This window comes from Syngnathoides biaculeatus, chromosome 13 (assembly GCF_019802595.1).
Source record: "Syngnathoides biaculeatus isolate LvHL_M chromosome 13, ASM1980259v1, whole genome shotgun sequence".
Lineage (NCBI taxonomy): Eukaryota > Metazoa > Chordata > Actinopteri > Syngnathiformes > Syngnathidae > Syngnathoides > Syngnathoides biaculeatus.
Window position 1 is genome coordinate 28397444 of NC_084652.1, and position 20110 is coordinate 28417553.

Sequence of the window (20110 nt, forward strand, 5' to 3'; positions counted from 1 at the left end):
TCTGACGTTGATCAAGCGGGCCAAGAACATTCCGCACCACTTTTGGACCCGGTCCGGGAGGAGACGTTCGGAAACCGGAAAGACGAGACGAGGCTTGGCGACCGCGTTTATTTGTGGAATGTCACATTGCACGCAGACTCAGAGGTCCGCTTTGGAGTTTTTGCTTTCGTTGGGGATACTTTGTGCAATGCGCGCGCACACCCAAGACAGTTTTGACCTCAACAGAAAGGGGGAAGAAAACAAAACCGAACAAAAAGGTGTTCTCCTCATTTTTCCAGGACCGACTTGAATTCTGGTGTCCAATGAATTTTGTCGGCAGAAACGCAAACGCGGTGGTGCCTTAAGATGACTTCAGTTGCATTTCCTCGCGCTGGCAACTTTCTCCAGCCATTTTGTTTTCCTCCTCACGAGCGTCACGGGCCACCTTTGGGGCGAGAGGCGGGGAACGCCCGGAACCGCAGGAACACGCGAGCGCTGGCCCACGGGGAATTCAAACGGATTTGAACCCACAACCTGGTGCATCATCTTTGCTCACCGAAAGGCATTTTGAAAGTTTTGATCATCTGCTGCGGCCTCCCCTTGAATAACAAAAACAGCCTCCGCTAATATTTTACATTTGGAAAACAAAAGTAAGTCAGGACATCCGAACGTCCATTTTGTTCAACAGAACTCAAAAGTTCAACCGTTTCTGCCACTCCTTCAATTTAATGGCTATTGCGTTGCTCCTAGTGGCGTGCCCACATTGGCCACACGGGGGCAGCAGAGGACAGATGGAACCAAACCTCTCAAGGCACCGCCGCACATTTCAAAACGGCCCTGCACGACTACAAAAATGAGGAACGCAAAACGGCTACAAAATATGAAAATAAATTAAAAGTAAAAAGGAAGAAAGAAAAAAATTCCAAGAGTGACCTATCGAAGCCTTTTGTCAGAGGCCAGCCGCTTCCAACAGTCCAATCCCGTCGGAGAAGTTCTGCGGCTGGCCCGTGGCGACGCAGAACTACAACAAAAAAAGAAAACGAGAAAAAGCTCGGCACCGGCGTCAGAAGCGCAGGTCCAGCCGGACGGTGTGCTCCAGGACGGCGATGAGGAGCATGACGCCGAAGCCCAGGAGGATGCCGGCGTTCTGCAGCAGGAAGTAGCCGCAGTGGCTGAAGCCGTGCTCGCCCGCGTCGTTGTGCAACATTTCGGGGACCTGACGTGCAAAATAAAGCAAAGCCCACAACTGTACTCGCCCGGTTTGGAGCTTTTGGCTGAAAGAACCACCCAAAAAAAAAAAACGCACAAATGGGAACGTGAGCAGGAGGTCAGCGGCTGCCGGTGACAGCAAGTCGAAAGCCAAACGTCGGCAGCTGCTGCTGACACTAAACGCACACGTCGCGAGGGGACGGCAGCTGCCGGCGACGCGTTTTCGGCGAGCGCTCACCATGTCGACGAGCGCCACGTACATGAAGAGGCCGGCGGTGAGGGCGAAGATCCACGTGCAGATGTTGTCGGCGTAATGGCCGATGAGGATGCCCGTCACCATGCCCAGGTAGGCGGCGGTGGCCGACAGCACGTTGTACAGGATGGCCTGCCGCACCGTCATGCCCGCCTTCAGCAGCACCGCAAAGTCGCCTGGGGGCGAGCGCAGTCGCACGCGTCACCTCGCGTCGGCGTCGGCGCGCCCGCGCCCGCGCTTACCTAGCTCGTGAGGGAGCTCGTGACAGAAGACGGCCACCGACGTGCTGAGGCCGCTCGACAAGCCCTCGCTGAACGCCGCGCCTGCCCAGAGGATTCCCAAGTTAGCTCGCTCGCGCCCCGAAACGTTTGCCGACCCCCGACGAGGTCACAGAGTCGGCTTCGTCAGTCGACGCCGGCGTTGCCTTCCAATTTGGCGGGCTCACCGATGGCCAGGCCGTCGCTGAAGTTGTGCAGGCCGTCCCCCATGATGACCATCCAGGCGAGCGTGGCCACGCCGGCCCGCTGGAAGTGGTGCTGCGGGAAGGAGTGGGTGTGGCTGTGCGGGTGGTGGTTCTGGGAGTGGTGGTGGTGCAGGATGTGGTGGTAGTCGTGGTGGTGGTGGTGCAGGCTGTCCGCCTGGCCCACCGTGTCGTGGAAGTGCGAGTGGCATTTGTTCTCGCACTCCTCCGCCGTGTAGTTCCGAGCCCCTTCGGCCGCCGCCGTCGCCGACTTCAGCATCACCTGCTCCTCCTCCGCCACGCCGTCCTCGTCCGGGCGCTCGGGAAAGACGCCGCCGCCGCCGTTGGTGGTTTCGACGTCTGCGGCGGGACAAAACCGGAACTCACGCGACTACTTGCGAGGACGGTCCGGTCGCGCCCACTTGCCTTCGCTCGCCTTCAGGATGTCGTCCATCAGGGCCGGCGGCTTCTCGGGGTCCGCCTTGTTCTTCTGCATCTGCGCACAAGCGACCACAGACACGTCCAGCCCTTCACGCCCAAAAGCAGGCTCCGTCCGTTTGCGCATTGGTCACGTCTCACCTCTCTCTTTTTCTTGTCCTTGTACATTTTTCCCAGCGTCAGGAAGTGCTCGATGAGAAACATCAAGTAGACGCCGCCCAGAGCCGTCAAACCCTTCCAAACGCCGTCCAGGTCGTGCTGGTCGCGGTTGTCGCGGTGGTGGTCGTGCCCATCGTGTCCGGAATGCTGATGTCCTCCCTGAGACTGAGCAAGAACAAGAACAAGAACGAGAAGCAAACGGGGTGAGGAATCGCTAGCCTAACCGCGAGATAGCAAGTTAGCCACGAGAATACATCCCACAATGCATCACTGGAGTCTGCAGTAGTCATCTCCGGAACACCCCCCCCCCCCCCCCCCCCCCCCACCGATGATCACAAATCTGCAAAGTGGCTAACGATGTATTCTAAAGCTGTAAAATAGCAACACAAAAGAGGAACGCCGGGTGCGGGTATTATTTTGGTCCTCTCGGGGTCACCTTCTGTCGTATCTGCGACTGAATGAGCGTGCGGCCCGGTCCGGCGAGCGACCTGGGAGTCGGCGAAGGAAAGCGGACTCGGCGGCGTTGACCACCGGGTTGACAAACGGCTAACACGTCAGCTAGTCTGAGTTTCTCGGCGGAAGATTTTGCACTCGCCAGCTTTTGTGAATGAATGAATGTGTTGATTATGCGCATGCCGTGAAAGTGGACTGGCGGCGGCTTCTATCCTAACCACCTGTTGCTTCCAACTACCGGCGGTCAGCTAATTTAGTCATTCTGCTCTTTTTTTTTTTTTTTTCTCTCGGAAGTCCGAGTCTATGCCAACGTCCAGGACCGATCCGGCTAAATTAGCAACACAAATGGAGTCCCATTTACCGCTTCGGTATTTGAAAAGCTGCAATACGGCGAAAGTGAAAAGTGAACCTCGATACGACGAGGGACGAACGCGCAGGGATTTCCTGGGGACTTTTTACGGCCAACGCCGCACACAAACTGCGGACGACACCCGGGACCGTTCGAGTAAGGAGGTCAGAAACGGATCGACTTCCGAGTCGTTCAAGGAAAAATCTTGACATCAGTTTGCGAAGTTGACGGTGGCCGACCCTTGAATGCCCCCTAGTGGTTGTTGACGTTTTAACTGTTGTCTAAAACGCTTGAGAATAATTTTGAAGACGCAGCAGCACAAATATGTACAAGAAATGAACAAGTTCTTTGCTCCAACTTGCGATTGCTTTTCAAACTCTCGCCATATTATTCTTTCGCCGTCAGCATTTTTTTTTTTTTTTTTAAAATTCGCTAAATGACTCAAAATTGTGTTTTGATGCCTCAAAAAGGAAGTGTGGGGGTCAAAATGTCACGAGAGCGGCCCCAAGTATGTTCTTGACATATTTGGCAATAAAGAGCATCCGGAATGTGATCAAAGAACATTTTTGTCCTCAAAAGTTCATTTCTGCAAAACTTGGGGTGGTGTTTGTCACCACCCCCCACTCATAATATGATTATGATTATTATGTATGTGTGAAGCTTTTCACATAAAAGGTGAATGAAAATGTATGATTATTTTCTGCGGGGAGTGGGTCGCCCCACCCCAGATAAAAAAAAAAAAAAAAAAATAATAATAATAGTCAGGAATGACTTCTCAGGAATTCAGCTTGATTCATTTTCACGCATTTTGTATTTCGCCTCGCTAACGTCGATCATTTTCATTTCGGACTCACGTGAGGGATGAGGTGCAGGAAGGCGTCGCCGCTGAGCGTGCCCACGGCCAACGCCACCAGGAAGCTGAGCAGGAACTTGAAGAAGACCCTGTTCATGAGCGGGATGAGCACGACGCCGACCAGCGACAGGAGGCTGATGACGGTGACGGACAGGAAGCCGCCCAGCCACGCTGACGGGGGCGGGAACAACGCTTGAGTCTCGAGTCTGGACGAGACGCTTTCGAGTCAAGTCACCTGCGGCGAGGTTTTTGTCGCTCTCGCTGTGGTCGGGCTCGCTCTGGTTGTCGTGGCGACCGCGGCTCTGGCGGTGGTCTGCGGGGGAGACGAAACGGGATTAACCATCGTCGCTACCGGAGTCCGTGGCCCGCCCCCCTTTTCAATTTCCTCATCACAAAACGTTTTCACCCATCTCAGCCAAATCGACATCCGGCAGTCTGGAAAGGCAAACTTTAGGATTTGGGCTAACCCGGCTAACCGCAGGGAGAACCATTATCCTCACACGGACGAACCCTCCCGGGACCGGGCGGCCTCCAAACGTTCACGGCTCTCTGTGGGAACCGAGTAAGGGGCAGCAACCTAAAGTTGGAAGCTAACGGGGGTGCTGCCTAGCTCTAATGTTTGAAATGAACTTCAGAAGCTGACATTGAAAGCTCAAGTTAGAAGATAACTTCTGACGCGATCGTTGGATGCTAACGTGGGTCTTTGTTCATTCCAACGCTAGAAGTATCACTGGAATTGAATATTGAGAGCTAAGGTTGGACACGAACGTCAGATGCTAACACAGACAACAATGTTGGCAGCTGACACGACAACCTAACAGAGCTAACGTTGGAGGCTAACTTGGCATTCTCAAGTCCCCCTCAGGCTACGACTGCTGATGCTCATGAGAGGATCTGCTGGTGGAAGCTAATGTTGAAGCCACCATTTTCTTTCTTAGGCTATCAGCTCTTGCAAGCTAAATTTGAGTTTGAGCTCAAAGCAAGTGTTGGACGCCAACTACAGAAGCGTATGTTGTCTAATAAGAAGAAATGCAAGTAGCACTAAAGTCAGCGGGAACGTTACAACCATAAAGGGCCCGTGTGACACGTCTTTTTAAAAAACCTTGGGAAGAAAGCGGCTGATAAAGTAGCTGTAGATGAGTTTTTCTTGGGGATTTAGTTCCAAACCAAATCACAATCTCAAAGTGAACCCAATGTGAAAAACGGTGGCCAAAAACTCAACCGTCACCTCGGTGGAGGATGCAGGCGCCGGCGTCGATCTGGTGCAGGAGCGCCGGGCAAAGGTAGGCGAACTCGTCCGGCGTAACGCCGCCATCTTGCGTCATCCCGTGGGACGCCAGAAGGCTCGACGCGTTCTCACACTGACGGAACAAATGACGCACAACCGCAACGGGGAAATCAATATGCTACGATGTCATAATTCTAATCAAAAGACATTTTGTTTTTAAGCCGAAAAAAAAAAAAAACAAAACAAAAAAGGGGAAGAATTCATAAGGTCAGATCACATCAGAGCTTTTAATTGGGCCCGAGCTAAAGTAGGGAGGGGTCACCCGTCGCCTGTTCATTGTAAAAGTAAAATGATTATTATTCCTCAATTATCTGCTTACATGGAGGACGACAAACTGGAGCTCCGCTGCTGAGAGGCAGAAATTGCCAAGATTTGCGCAATTTCAAGTTGGCCAAACAACGGAGCAATGAGCAAAATGCAGGATTAGGACAATAAACTGGTGTGCGGAATCTGAATCAATCAATCAATCAATCGAGTCCCTCGGGGATCAACTGCTTCATATTCATATTCCGGCATTGAAATCAATCAAAACCCCAAAGAGGAATTAAAGCGCTCCGGCCCGACACAAACGCGTCCAGTCGGACACATTTGGCAGACGATGACTGATGTTATGAGTACAGTTTACGTTCCTGCGTGTCAATCATCTGCCGTTTCCAACAAATGGCATCTTTTTAATCCGTTTAAACCATTGATGACAGATCACAACAGTAACTGACAATTACCAAAAGCTAATTGTAATTCAAAAGTGTTGGCCTCGCAGTTCTGAGGACCCGGGTTCAAATCCCGGCCTCCCCCGTGAGGAGTTTGCATGTTCTCCCCGTACCCGCGTGGCTTTTCTCCGGGTGGCCACTCCGCCTTCCTCCCACATCCCAAAAACGTCCAACATTAATGGGACAGATTGAAAATTGACCCGTCGGCTGTTGTCCGTCTCCACGTGCCCTGCGATTGGCTGTACCCCTCCTCCTGCCCGTTCACAGCTGGGATAGGCTCCGGCACTCCCGCGACCCTCGTGAGGATGAGCGGTAAGAAAATGAAATCAACGAGTGAATAACCAAATGATTGTAGACACACCTCAACATGCTGGTGGTCACGGTAATGGCGGCCGTGGTCGTCGCGGTGACCGTGGCCTTCACGCCGATCGCGGCCTTCGTGCCCCTCGTGTGTGCGGTTTCCCGCCGCGCCGCGCCCGTCCCGCTCCTCGGGGGTCCGGGTGGGCTGGTGCCATTCTTCGTCTTGGCGATGATGGCGGTGCTGCACGGTCACGCTCGCGATGAGGTCCAAGCCCACGCTCCGCAGGAGGCGCTTCAGGCCCGCCAGGGAGACGCTCCCGTTCTCGCCGTACCTGAAACGAGGCGGGCGAGCGGTCACCGGGGGGTGGCCACGGCTCACATACAATCAAAACATACATCATACAAGCCAAAAGTTGCAAAAACATTGATGCTTACAATATGAACATGAAAAATGAGTATCATTACAAATATAAAACAAAAAAGGTTAACAAAACTATCTCGAGTTATTTGTTTGAAACTTTCCACAGAATACCATCTTACACACTATCACAATATTTTTTTATGGCTGAGATAGCAGATGTTGGAGGAAAGTGGAGAAAAGTCACGTAGGCATCGGGGGGGGGGGGGGGATTTGAACCCCGGACCTCACAACTGTGAGGCAGATGTGCTCACCAGTATTCTACCATGCTGCCATTTTTTCATTATTTTGTAAAAATTCACAAAGCTCTCAAATGAAAAATAAAATTGTTTCTATATTTTTCAGTCATAAAAGGCTCATGGAAAAATCTTCCATTTCATTGTAAAATGTTACCAAAAAAAAGAAGAAAATATTGCATTTTTGATGTAAAATAATGAAAATTGCACATTCCAATGTATTGGATTCAATTCAAAGTTAAATGCCACAAGACGTCACACTTTCTATTTGATATTATTTTCTAAATGCCCATAAAGTTGAGAACATTTCCGACAGCATTCTTTGAATGAAAATTGAATTTGATAAGACAGCCACACTACTATTTGTGCACATTTTTAATGTAAAAAAAAAAACAAAGAAAATCCTGTTTTGTACTCCTGCTAGTAGAGCGCTACCTCTACTTACAAAATTCATCTCTTCTGCAAGTCATTTTGGAACGCAAATTTTTCATGAGCAGAAAGAAGCACCCTTTTACATAAAAATAGGATCATTTGTGTCCCCCCCCCCCTTCGTATCCTGAACTTGCTTTTGTTAGTAGAGACGTTCATAAGTAGAGGTCCCACCGTATTTGTGTCGTAGTCCCGCAAACACATTTCAGCCTGGTTTTTTTTTTTTTTTTTGCCCTTGCTGACACGTCAGGCGTGGCTTTTACGAGGACGTTTCCAAACGCAACACGGTGCCGCGGCGCTAACCTGTTGAAGAGCGCCTCCAGGTGTCTCTTCTGGGTCCGCTCGGCCCGCTGCGCGTCCACCACGGCCGACGGCGCGCGCTCGGCACCGCGGATCGCGGCCGTGCCGCGGTCGGACCCGAGCGAGACGTCTCCGGCCGCCGTCGCCAGGAACGTCAGGACCAGGAGGGCCCGGCCCGCCTCCGCCCCCAACATCTCTACCGGCCGCACAAAAAGGAGCGGTTAGCCCTCCCAAAGTCTCCATAACCAACTTGCTGTAGTTTCAGGTGAGCGGCGAGTTACACAAAGGAAACGAGAAGATATTGAAACTCGGGACATGAAAACGGGGATCAAGGAGGCAACGGGGGGGGGGGGCAAAGACAAGGAAACGAGGACACATGGAAACGAGATAAAGACAGTAAGTGACACAGAGGCTAGTGGATAAATTGACTAAGAGACATGACAACGAACAATAATCTGCCAAATTAACACGGAATTACAGTTACAGTACAGGCGACGGAGCCCAAACGCTACATTGGAACGGAACCAAAAATTGGCATATTAAAGATAATTGCGGGTGAGACGTGAACATAGATTTCAAATTGAAGCTTTTCTGCAGTCTCAGATGGTAAAAAAAAAAAAAAAAATGGGTTACAGCTAGAACGTAAAATAATGTCTGAAATCCTAATCGTCATTTCATTTTTTGAACAAAAACCAATTCCAGTACACCTGCTGAATTTGACCACAATGTGGAATTGAACGCAAAAAGGGAGTTTCAGGAGGACGCCAAAATGAAGAACGGCTTTGGCTCAAGTCTCTTCCAAACCGCAAACTTGAGACGTTCAACATAATGATGGATGGCAATAAGTAACCATATTAAAACTGCTGCCTTTTCCATATGGAGTCTGATGACGTCATTCCACTGCGAACGGCCAGTGACGAGCCGGCTCGTCCTTTCAAGGAGGAGGACGTCCGAATACGTCCGTCCGTCCGTCCGTCCGTCCGCCCGTCTGTGTGTGTCTGTCTGTCTGTTGCTCCATTTTCCGTAGCGCTTACCAAGCTATAGCTAATTATGTTATTCAGCATGTGTGTGTGTGTGTGATGCTAGCACGCAGATGCTCGGCCAGCTAGCTCCCTTAGCATCGTCCGCCTTCGTCATCGCCGGCTAACCGCGGAGCCCCGGGCCCCGGATCACGAGGCGCGGGCGTCCAAACGGGAGCCGCCTCGGTTCCGAGTGCGGCGAGGCGGTTCCGTTCCGTCTCACGTCAAAGTGCGCCCGGCCCATAAACAAGAGCACGTTGCTTTTGTGCGCTCGGCACCAGCTCGCCCGCTCGGTGCCGTGTGCACCAAAAAAAAAAACCCGGAAGCCGGCCGTCGTCGTGTCCGCGATCGCACGAAGAGCACGCGAGACGCCTTCACGTCCAAAGCTGCTTTTACCTCTTCCTCCGTCTCCTCCCGGTGCCGCTCGGTCCAAACGGGAATTCTAAGAACGCGACTGAATGGCTGCGGTGGTGCCTCCGAGGACTGTGGGAAAACCAAAGACGGACAAGTTGAAGAAGGCGTGAGGGACGAAGGGGCGGAGCGAAGCACAAAGGCTCGCGTTGTGATTGGCTGCCGGTGATGTCAAAGACTTGAGAGGCGTTTTGGCTCGCGCGTCAACTTTCAGCCGCACACTTTGGACAACTTCTTCAAAACAAACGTTTCACAGCTCATATGGAACGTTTGCCTTTAAAAGAACAAAACAATCTTTCCCAAGACGAGCTGGGAGATTTCGACATGTCATGTTTGTTATTCATTTTGTTTCTTGGCTGAATGTTTACAAAATGTCTTCCCTGTGCCCACGCGCGGTGGGGGGTTCGGGTGTCCGCCTCACAATTCGGAAAAGCGGGGTTCAAAACACCGACCTCGCCGCTGTGGACTTTGCAGTTTTCCTCCCACACCCCCAAAACAGGGATTCATCGGAGACCCTAAAATGTTCGCGGTTGATTGAAATGATTGCGAGTGCGAACGGTTCAGTCCTGCGTGCCCAGTTCGGGGCGCGTTCCCCGCCACTCGCCCGGGTTCGACTCCAGCAGGATAAGCGGCTCGGACCGTGGCTGGATGAAAGTCGCCAGTGGCTCAATGTACCAAGATGCATTTTTCCTTTGAAAGTGCTTGATAAGGAAAGTTGAGCTGACCGACTTTAGCGAACCAAATTTCCACTCTTGAGTGCGCTGAACTAGCGTCTTTGCGCTTGTCAACCGTGCACATGAGCGGGAGGGGAGGCCGGCCTTCAACGAGGGAGCTCCCCGAAACATGGGACCGAGAGAAAAGCGCAGCTGACGGCGGCGACGGTCCCAGCTGGAGTTTCCGCAGCACGGACGGAGATGGCGGCCGCCCGCCTGCGTGGGGAAAAGGCTGAACCGGTCGCCAGCCCGTCGCAGATTTCGATTTATTAATGATTCATTTCGAGTCTCCGATGAATGTTTTAGGGATGTAGGAGAAAAGCCGCACTTGCGGCCCCGGGGAGAGCACGCAAAGGGATTGGAACCCCGATCCTCACAAGCGGGAGGCCAACGCTCTCACCGGTTGCTAAGCCGCGTAAAAGACTCGACTTATGAATGAGATTTTCCTTATGAAATGAGTTGTGAAAATGACATGTTGTCTTCAGTTTTTCCCTTTCGAGGGTGCAGAGCTGCTGCTGTCCTCTTTCAAGTTGCAAGTTTTTGGTTTTTCCTCCTCAGCTAAATCGAGATCCAAATTCCGTCGCCCGGTGACGCCTCGAAGCTTCGGCGCAAAAGTTGTCAAACGGTCAATTGATTGGCGCGTCGTTCCAAATCACTTCATAGCGCCAGTATGAATTGTTTTTCTTCAAAGGATCAATTTGACACACCCTTTGAAAGTTTGCACGTGCCCACGAGCAAACCCGCTCGTCCGCTCGCCACAACGCGTCCCGTCGGCGGCAGACGGCGGGCCTCGGTCTCGGTCGTCACGGTTACGCCAGCGGGCCCGGGAAGTCGTCTCTGTGGAGCGAGCTTCCAAAAACGAGCGGCGGCCGACGCCCCGTGGGAATCTTTCTGGAATGTTCCGGCTCCGTTTGAAGTCACGTCAAGTCAGTTCAACGTCAAGCGGGAGCAACTCAAAAGCTTGGAAAGGACGAAAGATTCGCCTAAACGGATTTGGACGCCAATCCTCTTAATTTGCAGTCCGGCTCATCCCGATTATTCTGATCCCAAAAGCCCTTTTTTTGCGAGGGTCCAACGAGCCCGTCTCATTGGTTGAGTTTGCTGACGCCGACTTCTTCTTCTTCTTCTTCTTCTCCTGCAGCGAAAAGTGGGCCCAATTTGAGCTTTTCGCCTTCATCAGGTGTCCCAAAAGGATTCTCACGGGAAACGGTGGGCACGAATCGGGCGGGCCTCAACGTTCCTTTCCACGTCTTTGGTTTCTCGCAGTTCTGAGGGCCCGGGTTCGATCCCGCCTGCGCGGAGTTTGCGTGTTCTCCCCGTGCCTGCGAGGGTTTTGTTCCAGGTGAAAGTGCCTGAGGTTCTCCAAAGACACTCGATTGCTCACAGGTGTGGGAAGGCTCGTTTGTTTCGACGTGCCCTGCGATTGGCTGGCAACCGTTTTGAGTTGTGCCCCAACTTTGCCCAGACTCAGCTGGGACGACTGGCGGAAAATTGGATGGATGGACTTTTGTCCCGAAAGAGGAAACCTTCGCCGCCACCCTGGTTTTGCTTTCGTTGCAGTTGTCTCTCGTGACTACCAAAGTAAATACCTTCAACCTTGCCATCAAAATCTTACATTTACAGTACACGCAATTGTGTACAAACAGATCAGTCAAGGTCGATACTTTTGTTCAAGTTACTGCAAAAAAGGTTCGGTAACAAATACAATGCCTGTAAAAGCTCAACATTGTCGTCAATTGAAATGCAAAAATGGTGGCCCGGCTGCGCTTCGACGACCGCCATCCCGTTTGAAATGGCTCCTGAAAGTCTTGCTGCGTGACGCGAATGAGATGAAAAAGTTGCTTTATCCGAGGGGGAACTCGGACCCCCCGGGGGAAGGCCAGGATGATCCCGCAGACGGCGGAGCCGATTAGGCCCGACCTGAGCGGTCTCTACGATGCATTTGCCAGATGGGAAAAAAAAAAGCAAAGGAGGACCCCAGAAACCTGGAAAGGTCCCCCGAACGTCAAAGAAACGACACAGCCCAGAAAGCAGCCGACGGCGCGCAAGCTAACGGTCGAGACAACGGGGCACACCCGGACGAGACGGGGGGAGCCCGTGAAAACCCGACCGGCGACGACGAGAGCAAACGTCAAACAAAACCGACGACAGCAACGCCATTCCAAAAAGACAGGTGAGCAGCATCAAACCATGACGAAAAGGATTACAAAGTGGGACAAACAAAACATATCGGAAGCGTTGCAGACACACTGCCCCCAGTATGTTATAACGTGCTTATAACACGTTACAAGCAGCTTGCGATCAGCCGGCCGGACGCATGGCGTGCCGAATAATCTGAGACTTGGTTTCAATCTTCTAGATGAAGATTAGCCGCCGAGAACAAACCGGAATCTCCCCAAGAGGACGAGGCCCTGCGACCTCTGAACTTCAATCAAATGAATGGAGTGAGGACACCGATGCTAACGTGCTAACGCGCTAAAGCGAGAATGGAACCCGAACCGCAGTCGTGTGGGGCACTTTTGATCACCACGAGGGCTCCCCGCCACATCGTCTGAGTTCTCCTCTTTGTTCCTCCGACCCGGCGGTTCTGCGCATGCGTTCTATTCTTCCGGAAGTAGGAGGTGCCTCCCGCAGGAAAACGCGCGCGCGCGCACGTCGAGGAGCAGCCGGAATGCTGGACTTCTCGTGAACGTCCTCTCCTCCTTCTCCTTCTCCTTCTCCTTCTCCTTCTCCTCCTCCTCCTCCTCCTCCTCCTCCTCCTCCTCCTTCTCCTTTTCCTCCTCCATTTTTCGTCCTCCGTGATGGCGCTCGGCTGCCGCGTGCGCGCGTGCGCGCCGTCTCCGCTGCTGCTGCTGCTGCTGCTGCTCGGCGTGCCCGCGGCGCGCGCGTCCTACCAGCCTCAGGGTGGCGGAGAGTGCAAAGGGAAAGCGTGCGCAGGTAAGATGCCGACGAGGATGATGAGGATGAGGAGGACGGAGGACGATTTGCTCTCAGGGTGGCGCGCGTTCGCGGCCGTGCAACCGGCAGCCTCCTGTGGCGCGTGCACGCGCTCGGTGCGATCGAAACCGCAGCGAGTCATCAATGGAATGATGAACGTCATCGTACCGCAAATATGAAACTCCAGCCCCGGTGTCAAACCCGGGGCCGGGGGCCGGATCCGTCTCGTGGCACCGCCGGCCCAGTGAATCCCGTGCGTCGACTTTGTGTCGTCTGTGCCCAAATTCACCTTTAATAACGTCGAGCAGAGCTCGTCTTTACAAGTGGTCGACACGTCCCAATCAACCCCCCCCCCCCCAAAAAAAAAAGAAGAAGATTTGAGCAAGTTGATGGGACAATTCCCTGGCATGAATTTGCCAGTGTGGGCGGGCATCAGGCGGGGCGCCTCCAACCGGCCTTCGAAGCCGGAGGTCCGGAGGCTCTCCCCGGCTGGATGCGGTCGGGAGATCTTGAGGAAGTGCGGCCCGTGACCGACTTTCCTCGCCCGACGGGAGGGCAGGTCTGCGGACGCGTGGACTCAAGGAACCTTGAAGCGCTCCTCTCCGTCGACGGAGAGGGGGGTGTGCTCACTTCTGTTGGGTTTCCTGAAGTCCGCCACCCCGCAGTTGTCCCCGGTCGGCGTCGGCGATTAACGAGGGAGGAACGGAGGGTGCCGAGGACGCGTGCCTGAGGGACACCGCAGCGGGAAATGAAGGCAGTCCAAATGCAACGGCCTTTGCGGTTTTTGCAGGCGTGGCGGAGAAGAAGAGCGACCTCCGCGTGTGCGACCAATCCACGTGCCGCTTCGGGGGCGTGTGCAGAGACGACCAATCGCAGCTCAAGTGCGTTTGTCAGTTCCAGGTGCGTGCCCGCCTGCCGATTGCGACGCGGTCGGCGACCTCATTTCGTCACTTTTTTCATTTTCCTGCTCCAACCACAGTTTCGGGTAGGAAACGCTGCAAGAAGACTCGATGGACGTGTTTCAGTGCCGTGTACGTTCGGAGTGAATTTGCGATCCATACAATTGAACGATTGTTTTACGGCGTATCAAATAGCAATAATAAGATCATGAAGGAATGCTAGTTTCTAGCCCCGCCTAAGCGAGGCCCGAGCTGACCTTTGTGCCGTCGCCGTCGTCATGGTGGGTTTTTGTTGTTGTCGTCGTCGTCGCGTTCTTTCGACGGGCAGTGCCACAAGAACTACGTGCCGGTGTGCGGCTCCAACGGCGACACGTACCAGAACGAGTGCTACCGGCGCCAGGCGTCCTGCAAGCAGCAGCGGCTCATCGCCAGGGTGGCGCACGGACCTTGTTCTGACGGTCAGCGCTCGGGTCCGCCGTAGTTTGCGCGCGTGGCCTTTGCGCAGATGATCTTGACGACGTTGTTGAACTTTCCCCGCAGATCCTGGCTCGGGCTCGGGACATCCCGACGGTGGGTTCCTCTTCTTGTTCGGCGCGTTCCAGTCTCGTTCTTTGTCTTCTTTTCTTGTATTGCGTTACAGATGGAGAATCCTTCCAAAAGTGTGTTCACTCCGAATGTTCTCACCGTGCCTTCCTCTGGTGGTTCTACTCCGTGCCCATCTTGTAGTTTTGGTCCTCGTGGTCGTCGATTTGTTATGTAGAGTTTTGTGTTTCTTCCTTCACCTTGCACAGTTTTTGTTGCGCCGGCACTCGATGCTAAAAAAAAAATGTCGACGACGTTGTCCGAGTTGGTGCAGCTGGACTTACTAACCCCAAACCCGACGACAACGAAGGGACTTTCAGTCTGGACTTCGGCAAGGGTCGGCGGCCCGCAGGACCGGTCCAACTTTTCTTTCTTTTTGGAATGAAAACCCACAAAGACAAGATTGCTTCTTCTCTTATTGTGTCAGAGAAAGATTTTGCCAGTTCTGCTTGATCCGTTTTCAGTCGGAGTTCTTCTGTTCTTTCTTTTTGGTTATTGTCCACATGTTTGTCCTCCTCGCGCTCCCAGACCAAGAAGAAGGTTCCGCTTCGGATGCGATCAAGCGGTTGAGCAAGTGCAGCACCTGCAAGTACGGAGCAGAATGTGACGAGGACGCAGAAGATGTATGGTGAGGCCGCGAGACCCTGACAAAGACCGGCACACTCCACGTAGCTCACGAGACCCGACAAAGACCCCAAGACCGCACCGGGCCACGAAAACCACCAGACTCGACAGAGACCGTGAAACCCGGACTTCCGATCGGGACGTGGCCGCAATAAGTTGGCAACTGGACTCCTCCCGCGAACCGATTAAAAAAAAGTCCTGACAAAAACGGTGTCGGACCCGACCCGGGTCTCCCCCGCGATGCGCCCACGCGTCCTCTTGTGTCCCCAGGTGCATCTGCAACATCGACTGCAGCGGCCACAACCAGAACGCCGTTTGCGCCACCGACGGCAACTCCTACAACAGTCCGTGTTTGGTCCGGGAGGCGTCCTGCATGAAGCAGGAGCAGATCGACGTGGAGCACCTGGGCCGCTGTCCAGGTCGGAAAAGCAAACGGAAATCAATGGGGAAGATTTCTTCGTCGCGGCCGTAAAAAAAATTGGCGCCTGAAAAGTTCCAACTTCAAATAAGGAAGTATCGTGACCTTGCCAGGTGAAATCAGACTTCAAAAACCAAAAATGGAGCCATTAAAGCGGGCAAATGCACAAATACAAATTGGGAGCCCGAGCGAGGACCCGCTGAAGGCCACGGCTCACGGCCAGATCCTCACACGTAGACGAAGCAACCGATGGGATTCCAGGCCAGAAAATGATGCTCCTTTTATGTTTGCCATTCTTCTTCATTTGACAGGAGGAAAAAAAAACAAACAAAAAAAAAAACACAATGAAAATTGGGGAGAACATAACAGTAAAATCTAGCAACAGGTGAATTTTTTTCAACGGTGAAATGCAAATATTAGTTTTTCTGGTTTTACCTCAATTTCTTTCTGCTTTTCCTGAACTGAAGCCAGTTTTTGCTTTCTTTTGTTTTTCTTGCCGCCAGCCGACAAAGACCAAATTGGCAGGAAGGACGACGGAAGCCCTTTCAAAGTAAAGATCCCGGGTAAGGTCGGGTTAGGGTTAACGCGGCGCGGCGCCGACCTCCTCTATGTTGACCTCACCTTTGACTGGTCAGAAACCAAAGGACTGGAGCACGGGGACGGCTTCTACGCCGGAACGGCCAACTCCTGCGGCGACTCGCGCCCGGGATTCTGTCTGCACGGACGCTGCGAAGTGCACCACAACCTGCCCACCTGCAGGTCAGTCCCACGGCGTACGACAAGGTGCCCAAATGTCTGTCAAGTGTTGCAAAAGCCGTCTGGGGGAAAAATGTGAAAGGTCATTCATTGGTCCTACGTTCCGCTTGTCCTCACGCGGGTCGCGGGCTATCTTCGGCCGAGAAGCAGGGTACGCCTTGAACAGGTTGCCAGCCATTCGCACCTACGGCCAATTTGGGGATGTGGGAGGAAAGCGGAGAAAAGGCACGCGGGCACGGGGACGACATTCAATTTGAACCCCCGACCTCCGAACTGTGTGCGAGCAGCGGTGCCGTTTGAACAACAAGTTGAAAGATTGACACTTTGTGGATCGGAACGAGCGCATCGCTTTGCTTCCATTTAGCGTAACGCTAACTCCCAACGCGAAAGGCTGTAGACGGGCTAGCTTTACGTCGTAGGTGACCCGCGAGCCAGTGCCTGGCTGAAAACAAACAAACACGAAGATGGATAATACCGACCCAGATGACTCGCGACTCTCTCCCACTGTACGTTGGTACGATAGCGCCCCCTGCTGTGCACTGGCCGTTTTATAGTTCAGTTGGAAAATGTAGTAAGTAAAGCTCATCCCGCGATATCCATTGTTGGCCTCACTCTGCATCCTTCGAGTCTAGGGAGCTATTTTTTTTTGACGGAAGGACCGAGCGCCTCGATCCGCTGTTTGACTCATTGCCGACTCCTCGAGCGCCACCAAGGGACTTCTCGCGGTCCCTGTCCCGACCCGCCCGCCGTCCGAAAATCCCGACGTCGCGCTCACCGAGTCGGGAACGATGTGGAACGTGTGCCTGCGCAGGTGCGAGTCGGGCTACAAAGGCGTCCGCTGCGACGAGCTTCAGGACTTCAACGTGCTCTACGTGGTCCCCAGTGGCCAGAAGCTGCATTACGTCCTGATCGCCTCGGTCATCGGCGCCGTGCAGATCGCCGTCATCGTCGCCGTCGTCATGTGCATCAGCAGGTGAGTGCAAAAGCAAAAGCAAAAGCAAAAGCAAAAGCAAGCTCGTGTCTGCCTCATTTCAGGAAATGCCCAAAGAACAAACGCGCTCGTCGGCACAAACACAACGTGGGACACTTTTCTGCAGACTCGAACTCTCGGATGGTATAACCTCCTCGTCCTCGTCCTTTTTCTTCTTCTTCTTCTTCTTCTTCTTCCCTTGGAAAAGCGTCGAGGAAGAAGAAGCCGAGCGTCTGTTGCCTTACGTCTTCTTTTTGCTCTGCGGCGGGCGAGCGGGGCGGCGCTCGCCGTTTTTGCCGAATGTTGTCGGACTCCCGCGCGGCGGCCGACGAGGACGACGACGACGAAGTTCTTTCTTTCTGATCGTCGTAACGTCAAAGTATTTTCTTGTCGTGCGGTTCTCCTGTTGGACTCGAGTTGGCATGGCAACCGCTGTAAAATGTTTCACGTGTTCCATTTCATTTTTGACTCTGAATTTATTTTGAAGGCCGTTACAGGAAGTGTCAGCCGTCTGCTGCTTTTCTTCGGGCGCTTCCGGCGGCCGTCCGCCGACTTTTTGGGCCTACGGAAGAAAATATTCCTGCCGTCCTAAAAAATGAAACCTAATGAAAATGAAAAAGTTGCCCCTTATCCAGAAAACAAGTCGGAAGGTAGCAAAAGGAAGTTTTGGGAGGAAAGGAAGCCGCCAGAGCGGCTCGGTGGCGCCTCGGCAAACGTCGATTCGCACTCGCGGTGGAAAGAAAATATCAGCTGGGGGGGGGGGGGGGCTATTGAGCCGTTAAGCTGCTTTGCCACGCCAACGTTAGTGTCGTGGTGAGCGTTTTGTGCGTTTGCAGGTTTTGCGCGATTGTGTTGTTGTTTTTGTACACTACAATTCTGTTGAGTGAGTTCCCGCAATTTCGACGCTCTAACGCCGACTTAGTTAGTATCAAAGAGGCGGCCGAGCCCCTCTCTTTGTTGCGTCGACCGCCGAAAGGTGGGCGGAGCTCTTCGCTAGTGACGTAGATAAGCTGGAGAAATGCCAACGAGTTCATTTCCGACACAAAAACGTCTGGGAAGCGGGAGTGCGGCTACCGCTCGAATTCATATTTCAACGTTTGCCGAGGCACCGTAGAGATAACATTACATTCCAAACAATACAAAAAGTTGGTAAAAAATATTGTATGTCCGCCTTAAAATAAAAAAACAAAACGAGTTGGGTTGTTTTGGGGGTTCTGCAATAGATTCCTCGCATTTTATTCAAAACACAACTTCCCAATCCTGCTGTTCTCCATTTCATGCTGAAAAACAAGTATGAAACTATATTTCCAAAAAGGATCCCTTTTGTTGTAAAAAAAAGAAAAGTATTTACGTGACAGGTACGTCACAATCATATCAAAGCTTTCAATTGTCTGAAGCTTCGGTCTGGAGCAGTACTTGGTTTACTCTTTTGCGTTTATTTATCTACAGCACTAAAATCAAATGTATGAAACAATCTCGAGACCCCTTGGGGTTTCCGGGGACCCCAGTTTGAGAACCACTGGTTTACATGATTGCCCCCCCCCCCCCCCCCCGTCATTTAAAAAAAAAAAAAAAACTTCCAAGCCGTCATCTTAAAAGTACGTTTTTTTTTTCCCCCAATCTTTTATAATTAAGTGGTGAAAAGTTTAGCGAAGGTGAAATGTGGGACGTTTTGTGGCAAAGAAAGCAACGTGACGGCGGTGAAGACGACAGTAAAGCAGCTAAAGTCAGCGAGCTAACGTTCTAGCGAGCCCAAACGCACGAATAGAACAAAAACATTTGGGATCGTACGCTACGCTTAAGTCACGACTACGCTACGTTACATGACAGTATGTTACATTTTGTACGTTACATAAGTTCCATGGTTACGTACTCTACGTTGTCTATGTTCACGTTCTGCATGCTCCACGAGTTACAAGGTAGCCATTGCCTTCTGCACGTGTTGCGTACATTTACAAAAACGGGACATCACGTTAGGGACTGGAACGAGGAGCTTCGTGCTCGCTGGATACAAAAACATTTTCACTTGCTCTATTCTGGTTAGCATGGTCACGCTAACAAGGTTAATCAACTGCATCCGCAAACACACACGTGTGAGCTTGTCTGGCAAACTGTCAAACTAACACACACACACACACAAGTTTTTGAGTCCTCCATTTTACTCTCAGGCTGTTAGCGCTTAGCACGCTAGCTACCGTTTTTTTTTTTTTTTCTTTTGACCGGACAAATGTTTTTGAGTTGCTTTTTTTGCGATGTTGTCGAGAGCCAAAGTGACAATCGTCATCAAACGTCTGTCAGTTATTCAATTATTTATTTGCGGTTGGAAAAGAAACAATGGTAGTTGTCATGTGTCGTGTTCGTTAGCTTTAGCATGTAGCATAGCGGAGGTAAGTGGGCGGGGTCCAGACGTGATGAGTTGGCAAACTTTTTGTCAAGTTTATTTTTTAGGGGAGGAGCTCAACACCAGCAAAAAAACAAACAAACAAAAAAAGCCCCTCCCTCCCTGAACGTTTGTCTTGTCGTGATCGGTCGTCTTAACGTGACCTCAATGTGTTGTCGTGCATGAAATGTTTCAATAAAAACTCATGTTGACTTTTCAAACAAAAATCTCGTCTTGGTTTTGATGCCTTTAAACTCCCAAAATTCTGGAAAGTACTTGAAACTTCACTTCAAAGTTGAATGAGAAGAGTCATCGGATAGCTTTTCAATTCTGGCTGGGGGGGGGAGGATTACCGCGTTAAATTTAGATTCATATCTAGAGCAGCAGTGTGCGCAGTTGTCCGTCCACCAGCTGTTCGATGTTGCTCACTATCGTCGCGATCTTGCTCAAAACCGGACTTGAACGACGTCACCGTGAAAATGTCCAATCAAACGAGTCATTCCTGACGGATGACCAGCCACATTCCCGATGAGTCAAAGCACCAACGATCCTTGTGGACTTCCCAGA

At 52.1% G+C, this 20110-nt stretch overlaps 2 protein-coding genes across 7 annotated transcripts; one reads left to right on the plus strand and one right to left on the minus strand.

Annotated features, from left to right (window-relative positions):
- Positions 1-93: 93 nt before the first annotated feature.
- Positions 94-16199, minus strand: slc39a6 (solute carrier family 39 member 6). Of its 6 annotated transcripts, XM_061840458.1 has the most exons (15): positions 16059-16199; positions 15873-15979; positions 15669-15735; positions 9250-9336; positions 7838-8030; positions 6513-6783; positions 5382-5514; positions 4389-4466; positions 4155-4324; positions 2481-2663; positions 2328-2397; positions 1887-2261; positions 1684-1764; positions 1427-1617; positions 94-1195 (listed from the first exon to the last, which is right to left on the minus strand). In XM_061840458.1, the coding sequence occupies exons 5-15, from the start codon at positions 8026-8028 to the stop codon at positions 1043-1045; spliced, it is 1896 nt and encodes a 631-aa protein (XP_061696442.1). In that variant the 5' UTR covers positions 8029-8030; positions 9250-9336; positions 15669-15735; positions 15873-15979; positions 16059-16199; the 3' UTR covers positions 94-1042. The 6 variants fall into 6 exon arrangements, with proteins under 6 accessions (XP_061696442.1, XP_061696443.1, XP_061696444.1 ...); XM_061840459.1 differs by lacking the exon at positions 15669-15735; XM_061840460.1 differs by lacking the exons at positions 15669-15735; positions 15873-15979; positions 16059-16199 and having other exon boundaries at positions 9250-10469.
- Positions 12498-19770, plus strand: LOC133511498 (tomoregulin-1-like). The gene is made up of 10 exons (XM_061840472.1): positions 12498-12914; positions 13705-13814; positions 14142-14271; positions 14354-14383; positions 14924-15023; positions 15290-15438; positions 15941-16000; positions 16073-16196; positions 17005-17166; positions 17229-19770. The coding sequence occupies exons 1-10, from the start codon at positions 12779-12781 to the stop codon at positions 17311-17313; spliced, it is 1086 nt and encodes a 361-aa protein (XP_061696456.1). The 5' UTR covers positions 12498-12778; the 3' UTR covers positions 17314-19770.
- The last annotated feature ends 340 nt before the right edge of the window (positions 19771-20110 follow it).